The sequence below is a fragment of the Oryzias melastigma genome, linkage group LG12 (genome assembly GCF_002922805.2).
Source record: "Oryzias melastigma strain HK-1 linkage group LG12, ASM292280v2, whole genome shotgun sequence".
Lineage (NCBI taxonomy): Eukaryota > Metazoa > Chordata > Actinopteri > Beloniformes > Adrianichthyidae > Oryzias > Oryzias melastigma.
In genome coordinates this window covers 13856388-13870020 of record NC_050523.1, presented here as the reverse complement: position 1 = coordinate 13870020, position 13633 = coordinate 13856388, and the positions used below count along the sequence as shown (strand labels likewise).

At 36.7% G+C, this 13633-nt stretch overlaps 3 protein-coding genes across 5 annotated transcripts in view; 1 reads left to right on the top strand and 2 right to left on the bottom strand.

Moving 5' to 3' along the window:
* LOC112163031 (protein phosphatase PTC7 homolog) overlaps positions 1-1838 on the bottom strand; it is a 7830-nt gene extending 5992 nt beyond the window's left edge. Inside the window, exon 1 of the mRNA XM_024299131.2 lies at positions 1287-1838. Coding sequence (XP_024154899.1) covers positions 1287-1488 — 202 coding nt within the window. The 5' untranslated portion in view covers positions 1489-1838. The remainder of the gene's footprint in view (positions 1-1286) is intronic.
* Positions 1839-3650: 1812 nt separating this feature from the next.
* On the top strand, positions 3651-5864 carry LOC112163079 (prisilkin-39). Its single transcript, XM_024299218.2, has 2 exons — positions 3651-3814; positions 4289-5864. The coding sequence occupies exon 2, from the start codon at positions 4307-4309 to the stop codon at positions 5711-5713; it is 1407 nt and encodes a 468-aa protein (XP_024154986.1). The 5' UTR covers positions 3651-3814; positions 4289-4306; the 3' UTR covers positions 5714-5864.
* Positions 5865-8112: 2248 nt separating this feature from the next.
* Positions 8113-13633, bottom strand: part of LOC112163081 (calsenilin) — a 13979-nt gene continuing 8458 nt past the window's right edge. For 2 of the 3 annotated variants that reach the window (XM_036214414.1, XM_024299220.2), the window contains 9 exons: positions 12115-12117; positions 11862-11986; positions 11308-11377; positions 11108-11178; positions 10924-11031; positions 10739-10843; positions 10490-10552; positions 9104-10419; positions 8113-8631 (listed from right to left, as the gene is read on the bottom strand). In XM_036214414.1, the coding sequence (XP_036070307.1) occupies positions 10372-10419; positions 10490-10552; positions 10739-10843; positions 10924-11031; positions 11108-11178; positions 11308-11377; positions 11862-11986; positions 12115-12117 (593 nt within the window). In that variant the 3' untranslated portion in view covers positions 8113-8631; positions 9104-10371. Of the gene's footprint in view, positions 8632-8694; positions 8780-9103; positions 10420-10489; positions 10553-10738; positions 10844-10923; positions 11032-11107; positions 11179-11307; positions 11378-11861; positions 11987-12114; positions 12118-13633 lie in introns of all 3 variants that reach the window. The other variant, XM_036214415.1, reaches the window with a different exon arrangement.

Below are 13633 nucleotides of genomic sequence, written 5' to 3'. Positions count from 1 at the left end.
TGAGCAAAGGAGTTTGACTCAAGTCAAAACCCATAAATTTATTAACTATTTACTTATAAGCAATATAATAAAATAAATTAAAAAGTTACACAGTCATATGTACGGTTACAATAAAACAACATAACAAGGATAACTCACAACCTCACCTACAACTATTTTAAAAACACATCAACATCTGCAACATCTCAATTTTAACATCTGTAATCCATCTCCCCAACACTTGCATAAAAGATATGTTTATATATATTAAATAACTTCCATGCTTATGTTAAATTGTAATTTAAATATTTAAAACTCAATTATTGTTCATTTCTATTTATTTGATAAGGCAGAAAGATTCATTTGACAAGATAAGAAGTAAATTTATCAAGATGTTAGCATGCAGGGTACAAAACAGCTGTAGGTGGAAGACAAATAAAAACCAACACCTGAAAATCAGATATAAATGTCTGGTTTATAGCTAGTATCATTTCCTTCCTGTTTAACAACCCAATTATGAAACTGAAAGAGTACTGACATTCCCCTTACTTAATCTGTTAGAGAAAAAGATGTAATGATGAACTACCAACAAAAACCAAACACCATTCTGAAAAACCACCTATAATGAGTTTAATTAGCCTTCATCACTGTGTAGTTTACATATAAAGCTTTGATGATATATTGGTTTTTGAGTGCGGGGTTATTTCTTCATCTGTGAGCCCATGACTTGTATGAAAAGGCATAAAAAACGTGTCCCCGGCCACGTGTTTTCACAGGCTGCTTTTTTTTCTCCACATGCCGGCTGGTTTGGGACAAAGCAGCAGGATTTGACTAAGCTAGGTGTTAGCAATATGGCTGCCTCCATACTCAACCATTCTGACCTTTGCAAGACATTGTAGTGTTCAGTCCAAGACGATTTACCATTTCCTTTCCAATTATAATAGTTTGTCCTTTTATTTGTGTGTGTATCGCCAAACCTCGCGTGACTTCTACATTTAATGCACGCGCCGTTTTACTTGTTTTGGTGTATTTAGGTGAAAGGTCACGGGTGTTCTAAAGTAAAATACCTTTAATTCATGGTCAAATTGATCAGTTAGTCAGCGTATTTGTGGTGAATCGTGTTCCAAGCATTGAAAACAGTATAAATGCAGATAATGTCACATAGATACAAAGGAATGGAAAAGTTGGGCATGTGTTTGAGAGGGGGTGGAGGCTGTTGTGTTTTCATCCGAGTGGTCGGTACACGTGCAGACACGAGCGCTGAAGGTCACCCTTGAAATGGAGAGAGCCTGCGAACAAGACCTTACCTAAAACGTCAGCCGTCCTGTGCCGCGCTATGAAGCAGGCGTCGTCCCCGTAGCACATCCCTTTCTTGAGGATCCCTTTGCGAAAGTCTTTACCGAAGCCATAGCTGGCGGTGATCAGGCTATAGTCCCGACCGTCGGTCTGAGAGAGTCCGCCCAGGACAGCCCTGGCTACCAGTCTACCATACGATAGCACGGATAACATCCCCTAGCGAAGGAAAGCTCCGTCTTGATGAGAGCACACGCTGACCCCTTTTCTCCCCTCTCCGTTCACCTGCCAGCGAGTCTTCAGATCAAGCCGCGGCTGTCTTCTTCTTATCCTTCCATTCGTCCTCCACCGACCCTCTGTTGTCAAAATGGCGCAGCCCCCGAAACGTTCACAAAACTCCCACCGTTCGTTGTGACTTTTTAGCGCTCAGCTCGTGTGTCAGGTGTACATTTCACCGACGCCGCAGTTCCTCCACTGGGCTCTCTCCTTACCGACATGTTTCCACCGGACACAAAGCTGCTACATACGGGTGTTTGACCGTTTACTACCGTGACGTCAGTTGAGCATGCGCCGACTCCTCCCAGAAAAATAAATAAATAAATAATAATAATAACACTCTTTTAGGTGCCGAAACGCATTATTATTATTATTATTATTATTATTATTATTACGTATCAAGGTAAATACGTTCTAAGAACTATTTATTTTGAATTATCTAACGTTTTTTTCCACAGGCAAAATGTATAGCCTACCTACTATGAATGCCATTAGTCTAGATTGCAGCAAACCATTGAATAAACTCTGTGACAAACTTCTTTCTCTACTTAGTTTATTTTTTTCCCACAAAGGTGAGAAAGTTAAATGATTTAGTTCTATAAAATGATGTTTTTTAAATAAACATGTTTAGATAAATAAGATTAAACAAATCAGATAACTATATTATTATTATTTATCATTATAGTCTCTTATCTTATGTCTCCTTATGCACCTTAACTGGACGTCTGCCTTTATTTTATTCTATTCTATTCTATTCTATAATAATCCATAGCCTACCTCCTTTTTTCCTGCAGTAACTTAATCTGGCCCAGCAGGGTTGGGTTAATAGTAAGACCTAATCAAACCATCTTTTTAACCCCAACATGGGTTAAAAATGAGATGGCTGATAAGTCAGAGCTACTTGCTATTGGGTTGTCAAAAATAAATAAAATCCAAGGATCTGGGTTGTACTCCCACTAGTAATACCAAAACATTATTCAAATCTATATTTTGAAGAAAAAAAAACTTTAAAAAGCAGTGGAATTATTTGAACCAGAAGCCTAATTTGATATTTCAATAGTACAATAATACCTTAGATTACTCAAAAAGAAAAGGTGGCAGTGGTATCCTTCCTAGATCTTCACCGCATGCCTTTTCTTTTTCTTTCTTTCTTTCTTTCTTTCTTTCTTTCTTTCTTTCTTTCTTTCTTTCTTTCTTTCTTTCTTTCTTTCTTTCTTTCTTTCTTTTTATTTATTTTTTCTTGTTGTTGTTGTTTTTAGACCACGAATGTTGCAAACAAGGGCTTGTAAAGAGAACTATTTTAACAGAAAGCCATGCATCCTGAATTGCCAAAACAGCATGCTTACTTTCTGTATAGTATCATGAATCCGGATGATTCTCTACTCTGCAGGCTTTTCTCTGAACCCTGATGCACAGATTTGTCCACAGATTACATCATTCTCAGAACGTAATTGTTTAACTGCAGATAAACCCTCTGCAATGTGTATTGCGTTATCAGTAAAAACAGGAAACATTTATATTCTCTTATGATTGGTGGATGCTCTTTTTATTGATTCTATTCTATTCTATTCTATTCTATTCTATTCTATTCTATTCTATTCTATTCTATTCTATTCTATTATATTATATTATATTATATCATATTATATATTTATTTTTTTAGTCACTCTTATGTAGTTGGTGAAATAATTTTGCTTATAAGCGTGATGATGACAAACAAAACAACCGAATGAATCGGAAGTCTTTGGTGTTAAGGTGTGTTCCACTTAAAAGGGACCGGAACAAACAATTTTCTGCTGACTTTATTTCTGTTTTTAATTTCAAAATGATTCAAGAATGAACTCACTATTAACATGTTACCAAATAAAAAACATGTTATATTTAAATTAAATTGGTGTCGTTGATAAAATCTTACATATGAAATATTTATACCTTGTAGTCATTTATCAGTTATTTATTTTTGTACCATTTTTAGGTCGCAAGAAGGGACGATGGTGGATATTGGTGAACATAATCAGTCGTAAAAATACATTTAATCAGATAATTAAAATGTGTTTATGAAGATTAACAGCGTGCAGCTCCTCGTAGCTGTCGCTGAAAGGATTTCTGGGCGTTAAGCCCCGCCTTCCCGCAGGCTGCAGCCTTCTCTCTGGCAGCATCAACGGAGCGGAGTCGGTGGGAGGACAACAAACGCAGCTTCACCGAAACGCATCCGAAGAGCTCGAAGAGGCCATTTCAACGCGGTGAGAATACAACAAAACCATCGGTGCGTTTATATTTTGAGACAAATATTTTACAACAGCCACATTAGAGTATATGAATAAACCACGCGTGTTTCGGTTTGAATTAATCGAGGATTACGCCAATGACTGGCGAAACGGGAACGATGCGTTTACTGTTCTCAGTTAAAATCGCTTGCGCAATGAAAAGTGCTCATTCATTTAAACGGAATTTAATCGTCACATCACCTGAATAAATAAGCGATTTTGTTGGTAATTAGTCATTCCCCGTCAGTGGGTCGCGTTGTTATTGTAATTTAAGGATGGAGTGAAATTAAGATGCTTGCAGACTATTGAAGGAAATTTGATATTATTTACCAAGTGTTGATCTAATGGCTTTGATTATGAAATGTCAGTGAGAAACCACGACTGTTTATTTTTCCATCCCTTACATCACAGGAGAAAAATAACAAAGGCTGGTTATTGTGAGTTTGTTGTAATTGTTGTTTTGTCTTTTTCAGTGTTTTCGCTTGAAGGCCATGATGGGAAGATTATGCCAAATTGGCCTTTTGTCCCTGCTTATTATATCTCTCCTCAATACTGAACCGGCATGGGGTAAGAGGGGTGGCAGCAGCAAGAAACCCTCCCTTTCAAGCAACAAGGGTGGGACGCACTCAAAGCCATCCAGTTCTCAGCCAGCAAACTACCCCCGGCAGCCACAGAATCCCGCCCGCAACCCAAATCCATATCCTGCCGGAGGAAGTTATCCCCATCCTGGAACAGGCAATTCTAATCCCGGAGGATATCCCCGGCAAAATCCACCAAATTATCCAAATCAGAATCCTGGGGGTTATCCTGCAGGTAGCTATCCAGGTGCAGGTGGGAGGGGGAGTTATCCAAATCAAAACCCAGGATACCCGGCAGGAGGATACCCTGCAGGAGGATACCCTGCAGGAGGATACCCTGCAGGAGGAAATCCCGCAGGAGGATACCCTGCAGGTGGATATCCCGCAGGAGGATACCCTGCAGGTGGATACCCCGCAGGAGGAAACCCTGCAAGGGGATATCCCGCAGGAGGGTACCCAGCAGGAGGTAGCTACCCCAATCAGGGCAGACCAGGATATCCTAACCAGTACCCCGCTGGTGGTGGATTTCCAAACCAGAACCCCGGCAGGAATTATCCCAATCAATATCCAGGAGCTGGGTACCCAGTGGGAGGCGGTTATTCTAACCAATACCCAGGCGGAGGAGGCATGCATCCTGGTGGTTATCCCAACTGGAGTCCAAATAACAACGTGTTCAATTCCAGGTTTGGTGGAGGAGGCTATGGACATGGTGGTTATGGGATGGGAGGATCTCCTTTCTCTCGTACAGTGCAGGGAATGGGGATTCAGCCCAAGTCTACTGGTTTTGCCAAAAAAGCCATGATGGCAGCGGGTGTTGGTGCTCTGGCTGGGATGGCCGTGGGATACGGATTAGGGCGCTTCCCTCGACCGCATTTTAATTTCCGAAGCCCCGAAGAAGAATACTACTACAACAACTACATGTACCGTCGGTACGGTAAGGAATCCACAGACGAGAAAGACTATGGCCGAGATTACGTCTACAAAATTCCTCCTCGCGCTGAGACCTACGAGAATTTCATGGCGCGCTGCATGAACGAGACCGACAAAGACCAGGCCAGTCGTTCCCCTGCTCCCGTGAGTGGAGCGAATGCCGAGGAGGATGACACCGTCAGCATTGAGGAGATTGGGTACCCTGCCCTCATTGAGCAAATGAAGTCCCGGCGCTGTGTGGAGAAGTACATGATCTACTCGGAGAAGTTCCTGGAATCTCGATCGGAGCAACAGTCCCAGTCCGGTCGCAGCAGTGCTCTGAGCTGCGGGTTATGTGAGCTTCTCACTTCCTGTTTCATGCTCCTTTCCAGCATGCTCCTGCTCCAGTGAGGAAAATCAACTTCCTCACTGTTTTTACTTCATCTCAAATGGATTTTTACTCCCATTGTTTGTAGATGCACGTGTGCCACAGTGGAACCAACAACCTTCATACAGTCATTTCATATTACTAATAAGAAGAAACAAAACTTTTGACATGTATGTAATATCCAATAGAGCCTGTGAGAGCTTTCTAAAAGAGGTGGCTTCTATTATATTTAGATCCTCTTTTTTGTGTTGCACTAACAATACAGTTGTCATCTCTTGTATTTGTCCATACTTATGTTTCTCTAGTGTTGTTTTGCACTTTGTGTTTTCCTGCACTGGAACCAGACACATTCCAACTTAATCTAAAGGCTAGATGGAACAGAAAATAGTTACTAAAGCTGTTCTTTACTCAGTTTAGCAAAAGCTGTCACTGAAATGTCTTTTAGGTGCTCTCAGGCTGCAAAATGGCCTGCTAGCTCCTTGCCAATAGAAACATCGTTGTGTCTCCATTATTTTTCCTCAAGACACAGGAAGTTGAATTACTTTAAGCCACAATTATGTATTTTTTTGAAATTCTTTTTTGGGCAGCAAGTTTCTGGGTTATAAAGCAAACGTCAGCGAGGACGAAAGCATCATCTAAATTGTTCTAATGACATCATGTACTGATTGGAGTTGCTTCATATTTTGACAGTTGTTGTGTTTATCTATGTGCTCCAACAATTAATTTTTCACCTTATTAAAGTTACTGAAAAGTCAATTTTGGTAGTGTTGATATTGTGATTGCAGTGGGAATTACAGTTGGCAAGTATTCCTGTTACTCATTGTAATAAATAAGTCAACGTTAAAAGTTACATTACATGCTGCTTAAAGCATTGGCTAATTAACCTTTTTACTCTCCATTCCTGAGAATCACGGATATATTCACATTTAAGCTCTTTTTCTTACTTTTACATGAACATTTCTGACTTTAAGCTGTAATTTAAGCTCGGCTGTTACCTTTTTTTTAAATGTCTCCTGAGTTGCACAAACTGTTCTGTCAATTATTTATGTAGTCAGTCACTGATGACATTTTCAAGGGATTTTAAACTTAAAAAAACAACAGAAACTATCCTGAAGTGATTGTATGCGCTCTGTGACATGCATGCTCCTGTTCTTTTCCCGATACTCCTTTATAGTTTTATATTAGATTTAATAAACACTCCAGATTATTTTCTACTTTTGTTTGTTAAAATAGGTCCATCCCAGTTTAATTTAGTTAATGCCGTGTTGTATGAGAAATATCTGTGAAGTGCACTTATTCCCAATTTAAACTGGATTTTTTTTCAGTTACAGTTTCCTCAAGCTTTTATTTTGAAGCTTAAATGCTTAGGATGAACCTGTTTCTGATTTACCTGCTACATTCCTTGTGTTATTCATAAAATGCTATGGAGAATTAATTTAGGTTCTTGTGGATGTTCATGTGTTAAATAAAGTTTCTCTGTCTACATGGTCATAATGTCTTAATTGTTTTTATGGTATACGTCTTGGGATTTAAAAGTGACAACAGTTTCTGACTTAAATTTTCTCAAAATTGATCATAAATTAACTTAATAAATGTGTTTCTGTTTTCATTTATTTAGCAAAATTTTTAGGTAAAATGTTTAACACTTTGGAAGTAGTGCTGGACGATGTGGAAAAAAATTGTATATCATGATATTTTTTTATATAACAATACCGATGTATATATATCACGATACACAACAATAAAGAATATTTTCAGTTATTCCCTAAAAAAATGGAAAAAAATATCATTACTTTCTTTTCTCTGACTATTTTTTCAAGTAACATGTAACTGAATAGTTATGATAATTTTTTTAAGTCCACAACAGTTAACAGTTAAATTTCTTTGTAGGAAAACACATTTTTCACAAAAGTTCAGCAATAAAAATAAACAAAAACGATAGAAACAATAGAAGAGAAATAGCACAATACAGACTTTTATCAAACATGTATTGTCATATCGCACAGCACTACTTGGTAGTAATTTTTAATATTTTTTCCCACATTTTAAAAAAAAATATGGTTATTTACGGGAATTTTTGAATGTGAAAAAATAAAAAAATGACATCACAGAATTAGGAGACCTTTGACAAAAAATAAAGAGTTGATAAATTGATGTCTTAAATTTGTACAAAAATATAAATAAATTTTTAATTTTTTTCAATTATATGTGGAATTTTATAGTTTTTATTGGTAATAATTTACTTTCTTATCTACTTTTCTAACTAGATCAGCTGTAAGTTTTAACAATCACAAAATGATTGTATTTAACATAAAATCAAATAAAAAAATCTATTCAAGACACTTTCTTAATGAGCACATTCAAATGTAGGCCTATCCATGAAGTAATGACTTTAACATAAATAACCAGGAATAAGTCGAGCTCAAAGCTTTGATTTTATTCATGTATCTGGTTTATTTCACTCTGCATTAAATGCCTCGGATCCAAGCTGCTGTGAGGAAAGGCAGCATATGTCCCAGTGTGACAAACAGATTCCCCTCAGGAACCGGGGCAGCTCCTCTCACAAAGGCTTTCCAGAATGTTTGGTTGTTGCGTTTCTGGGTTTCCTGGTGATGAGGTCGTTGATCTTGATCAGAGGAGGCAGTTTTCTGCTTGTTATAGTTGCCGCCTCCATGCTTTGGCTTGCCAAACAAACCCAGTCCGTACCCGGTTCCTGTGCCTCCCAGCATGCCTGCTGCTGCTGCTCCCGCCCACTTCAGGCCCTGTTTGGACAGGCCTCGACCCTGAGTGGAGGACGCCTTTTCGTCGTCATCTTTTCCTTTTCCTTTTCCTCGGAAGAGGCCTCCTCGCTTACCGTATGCATACTGTGGGCACAAAGCTGCCAGGAGCAGCACCAAAACCCCAAACGAGAGAAGCTTCTGCTGGGAAACCATTTTTGGAGCTGTATACACATAAAGACAATTTGGGTGAAAACAGAAGCGGGTATTTTGTCTTTCTTTTTCACCTTAATCTGGCTTTTCTGTGCACCGTACTCATTCACATTAGAAGCACGGAGAGCTGAGGAGTGTGGACAGGCATTCAAACGGTCTCTGCACAAACAAAGTCACATGCTCACCAACACAAAGACATCTAGAACAATCCAGCAGCTCTGGCAACACTGGGATTTGCTGAGTATTATGTGATGTTGATTTCTCCATTTCATGCTGCATTTGGTTGATTGTTCTGATCTACAGTAAAATATATTTTTTGATTTTCCCAAACAATGTCAATGTAACTAACAGAATGTGATAGTGATGAGAAAGCCTGAATAAAAATATAAAAAATGAAGTTGGCAAATTCTTATATGTGATGACATGAAAAGGTTTTGCATAACAGAATACATTTTAAAAATGATTAAGAATAAACATTCTTACTTTTCTGAGTGATCATTCAGGGATGGAGAGGAGCTGTGGTCCTTTTTCAAGCCACAGATCATCATGTTGGTTTTCATGGTCATTTCCAAACAATCATCCAGGCTGCAGTTTAGCTCCTCCTCCAAACACTTTCTGTTCTGTGATTGGCTCCAGATCAATAATATAAAAAAAACAAAAAGAAAAAAAACAGGTGCTGTCTTTTTTTGCTGATGTTAATGTTTGCAGTGTGAATTCTTTACCATCATCCAGTAGCTTAGATACGGATTATCTCCTCATTTTTTCATTAACTCCCTGTTTTTATTACAACATTAACTTACTGGTTGGTCAAAAAATATTATTAATTTAAATCTGTCTTTGAAGCTCCTTAAAGTTCTAGATCAAACTAAAAAAAAGGTCATTTTGATGCCAACAACTATAAGCTAAATACAGTCTTGATTTAAGTAAAACACAGTTTTTGTCCACAAAAGGAATTAATAAACCAAAAAATGAACAAAATGGGCATATGTCTGTCTATTCAGATCAAAAACTCTGCTAAGAGTTGAGAGGATAAAAAAAAACTACAGACAGAAACTGACTGTCTTGTAATAAATACCAAGATCACGATGTAATGAATTCAATATAATTTGAAGCAGCGGACATCACTGTTAAAAAGTAAATAACAAAACGGTTCAGAGGAGCAGTCACTAGCGCTGCTTGTTGTCAGGGGTTCAGAGGAGCCTTTTGAGGGTGATTTTTTGGACAAGTGAAGCTTTGTTGAGCATATCTAAGTGGCTTGGCACTGCAGAACACATACATCACTATATGCACGCACCAAGATGCTTTAAATTTGTTCGGTTTACTTGATGTTGAGAAATTTTGTGTTTTTTAAGATTGCTTCACTGATCACATGTTGGAGCAAAAAGGAAAATAATAATAGCTTGAGTTGGTCAAACACGTTTCTTTTTTTCATTTTTTAATAAAACAATTCACTTTGAAATCAATACAAAATACACACACACAAAAAATTAAACTTTAGCCGACCAAAAGTTTGCGTAACATGCTTTTTTAATGTCAAAGAAAAACATTTATCTGGCAATTACAATGCATCAAATCTCCTTCCTGTGCAGAAACTAACAAACATATATAAAAAATTCTCATGCACTCTTTTTCTTAAGTCTTCTGATCCAACTTTGTCTACCTCCTCCTGTGATGATTCATGTAATCATTCAGTCTCAGCAGAAGACTGGAAGTATTGTGCAGATGTACTAGATCAGCTTCCCCTAAATAAATTAAATGGCATTCTCAAAGAGCTGCATGGAGGCCATTATATCTTCATCCTGTTGAAACATAAAATTGATGTCAAAATTTGTAGTTTCATAAATGCTTTCAGTTTGCTGATGGAGTTACCTTTTGGCAAGTTTCTATAAATTCATCTATTGTCACCACTCCGTCTCTGTTTCGATCCATTTTCTAGAGTTTCAAGCAGATATTTCCATAAAAGAAATGGAGTAAACATAAATAATATTAATTTATTAGCATCAATTCAGGTAATAGTAATTAGCAGTACTTCAGAGTTATGGATTTTGTTTTAAAAAATGTGAGAATTAACATGATTGGCATTAATAGAAACTTTTTTGTATTAAAAATGAATCCTACCTGGAAGAATTTCTCCACGTGCTCAAAGGGAGAATCTTCTTTCACGCTGGGTAAGGTGTACCTGCCCATCATGTCATAAATGGAAGTCATTATTGCCAACATTTCCTGAAAGTCAACAACAAACAGAAAAACAAATAAATATTTCATATTTATTTTCAAGTTTGATTTTTTCCCCTCATCTGTACCTCCTTAGTAACAAGCCCGTCCTTGTTAATGTCATAGAGATTAAAAGCCCAACGAAGTTTCTCTGTGACAGAACCTCGAAGCAAAACAGACAATCCGATCACAAAGTCCTGGAAAAACAATTCAAAAGTTATTAAATCAAATCCACAAATAATAAAAAATAAAAAAGGTTGATCGTGTGCTCACCTCAAACCGGATTGAACCGTTCCGATCTATGTCAAAGGCATTGAACAAGAAATGTGCGTATGTGGTAGCGTCTGAGAAGGGATCCAGGAGAATTGTAGAAGTTTACAAAGACGCACAATCTGGCAAATTTAATTCTAACATCAAATGATGAAAGTTTATGCTCTTGAGATCAGAGTTTGCATGGTACAAATTGGCTTTACCTCCTTGAGGAAAGAACTGGGAGTAGATGGATTTAAAAGTTTCCTCATCCACAAGACCACTGGGACATTCCTAAAGTCAAATAAAAATGAGTAAAAATAAACACTAGAACTCAAAAAATGGCAAATTAATACTTGATTTAAATATTCTAGTCAGTTAGTTTAGTAATCAAACAATGTCTGAGGTATAGAATGAGGCTTTTAATTTTCTCGTTTCACAATTAGCAGCAAATTCTCAATTCACTTGTGGAAAAAAAACAATTAATAGTTCACTTTGTTTTGGTTTATACCAAAAAGACAACAACCTCCCTCTTGTTGGCACTTTAAAAACTTTGAATTCCAAATTATTTACATTTTTTTATTTGACAAATGCAAGTAAAAGTTGGATTTTTCATTGGAATTTCTTGGTCATTTAAAAAAAAAATCGCTCAAGAATAATGTTTTTTTTCACCAGCTGTAGTTTTCTTTTGAGCATTTCTTTTTGACTGAATGTTTGCTCTCCTCAAAACATCCTATTCTCCGACTGGATCGATGAGTTAAATGTATTGCGATCTTACATTTTTGAAGCCTCTGTACAGAGACTGAAGCTCCTTCTTGGTGAACTGGGTCTGGGCTTGCAGCTGCTCAAGGCCTTCAGGCTGGTGACGCACCATGGAGAGCTCGAGGTCACTGTCACTAGTGTCTGTTGCATGGAAACAGAAAATACAGGGGAAAAAGCAGGAGGGTGGGGGGCAAAGAGAAAGGATAGAGGGGTAAGTAATGAAAAGAAAAGGGGAAAAAAGGGGACTGGAATGAAAGGAAAACACTCACCGTCTGTGTGGAATAGAAAGCAAGGCATGTTGAAGAAGGAAAAGAGGGAGAAGGAAATGGGCAGGAGATGTCATAGCAAGAAGAAGAATTTAACTTTGACAAACGACACAGTCAGGAAAGTGTGGAAATTTTAGGAGAAAAGATAAACTTGCATTATGAGATATTTAGAACATGCAAAAGACATGATCAAAGTAAACCAAAACTCTTAAAAATAATCTAAAACTCCTTCATTGTAGACACTTGGGAACGTTTTATATTCTGTTTCTCTGCAATTTATTGACAATTTTTTACAATATAACCAGTTTGCTCTGCACCAACACATACAATGATTTTTACCAGTGTCATGTTTTTGGGTTTCATCCCAAACCCCTTTTCTCAGTCCGTTCATATTTAAAAAAAAGTCATAATACCCAAACATTTTAATTCTTAATTCTTAAGCGTATTACTTTTTTAAAATGTAATTTTACATCTATTAAAGTATGTCTACAATGAGAAGTGCAGCAGCTTTCTGGGATCAGAGCTAACAGGGAAAGAAGTTTACCACAGATTCAAGGAGAATTTATTCCTTGGAACAATTCCCAGAGGGATACCTTTTGTGGTACTCACCATCTTTACATTAATGACAGACAGATGAAGAAGAAGAGAGGATGGGATGAAGGAATGAGTGAAAAGTTTCCTTATCTAGATTTAAATATTTTCAAATCCGGTCTTTACGAGTGTAGAAATATATAAAAAAAATAATCTTACTAAGCATTAAGCATGCATGTATATATTAATAAAGCAACATGAAGTATTTTCTACAGTGGGTAACTTTTTATATTTGACAACAAAATTATACAATTAAAAATGTGCAGAATTAAAACAAATCTAAAACTTGTTACAATAAAAATGTTTCAGTAAAATGTCACCAAATTAACTATACAAAAATAAAATTCTTAAAATTAAATAAGAAACACATTTTTAACAACTACACAGAAATCTGCTTTTTATGTGCCTGACCTTGTACTGCATTTGAACAGTTTTTATTTCCACAATTTCACTTTTAATTTAAATTTGATAATAAAATATATAACTATATTGTACATGTCTGCTCATTTATCATATTTTATATCATATACTTTATATTAATGCTTGCATTGCATTTTGTTTCTAATTTGTTTTTATATAGAGACTATTTTACCATCAGTCCAGGGACAGCAGATGAAAAAATAGCTTTTGAGCGAACTCTGGTGGATTGGCAGCAATTATTTTTAATGTGCAAATTCCCTGTCAAATAAATGAAGAAATAAATAAAATAAATAAGTTCTTGACTTAAAAGAATATAAATATATTATTATTATACAGTCTATGCTTAAAATAATTAATTTATAAGTAAAATCTTGAAATTTGCTATTGCAAATGTTCTGTTTGTGTCCCTAATCTGTTTTCAATCGTTGACCAGAGGACATGGTTTTAATGGGAATGTTTACGGTCCACTTTTGCATCGAAAACTCAATAGAAGGATAAATATGAGCTGTGG

Bases quoted from the DNA above. Each gene is read 5' to 3' on its own strand.
- LOC112163079 (XM_024299218.2), top strand. From the start codon at position 4,307: ATGATGGGAAGATTATGCCAAATTGGCCTTTTGTCCCTGCTTATTATA.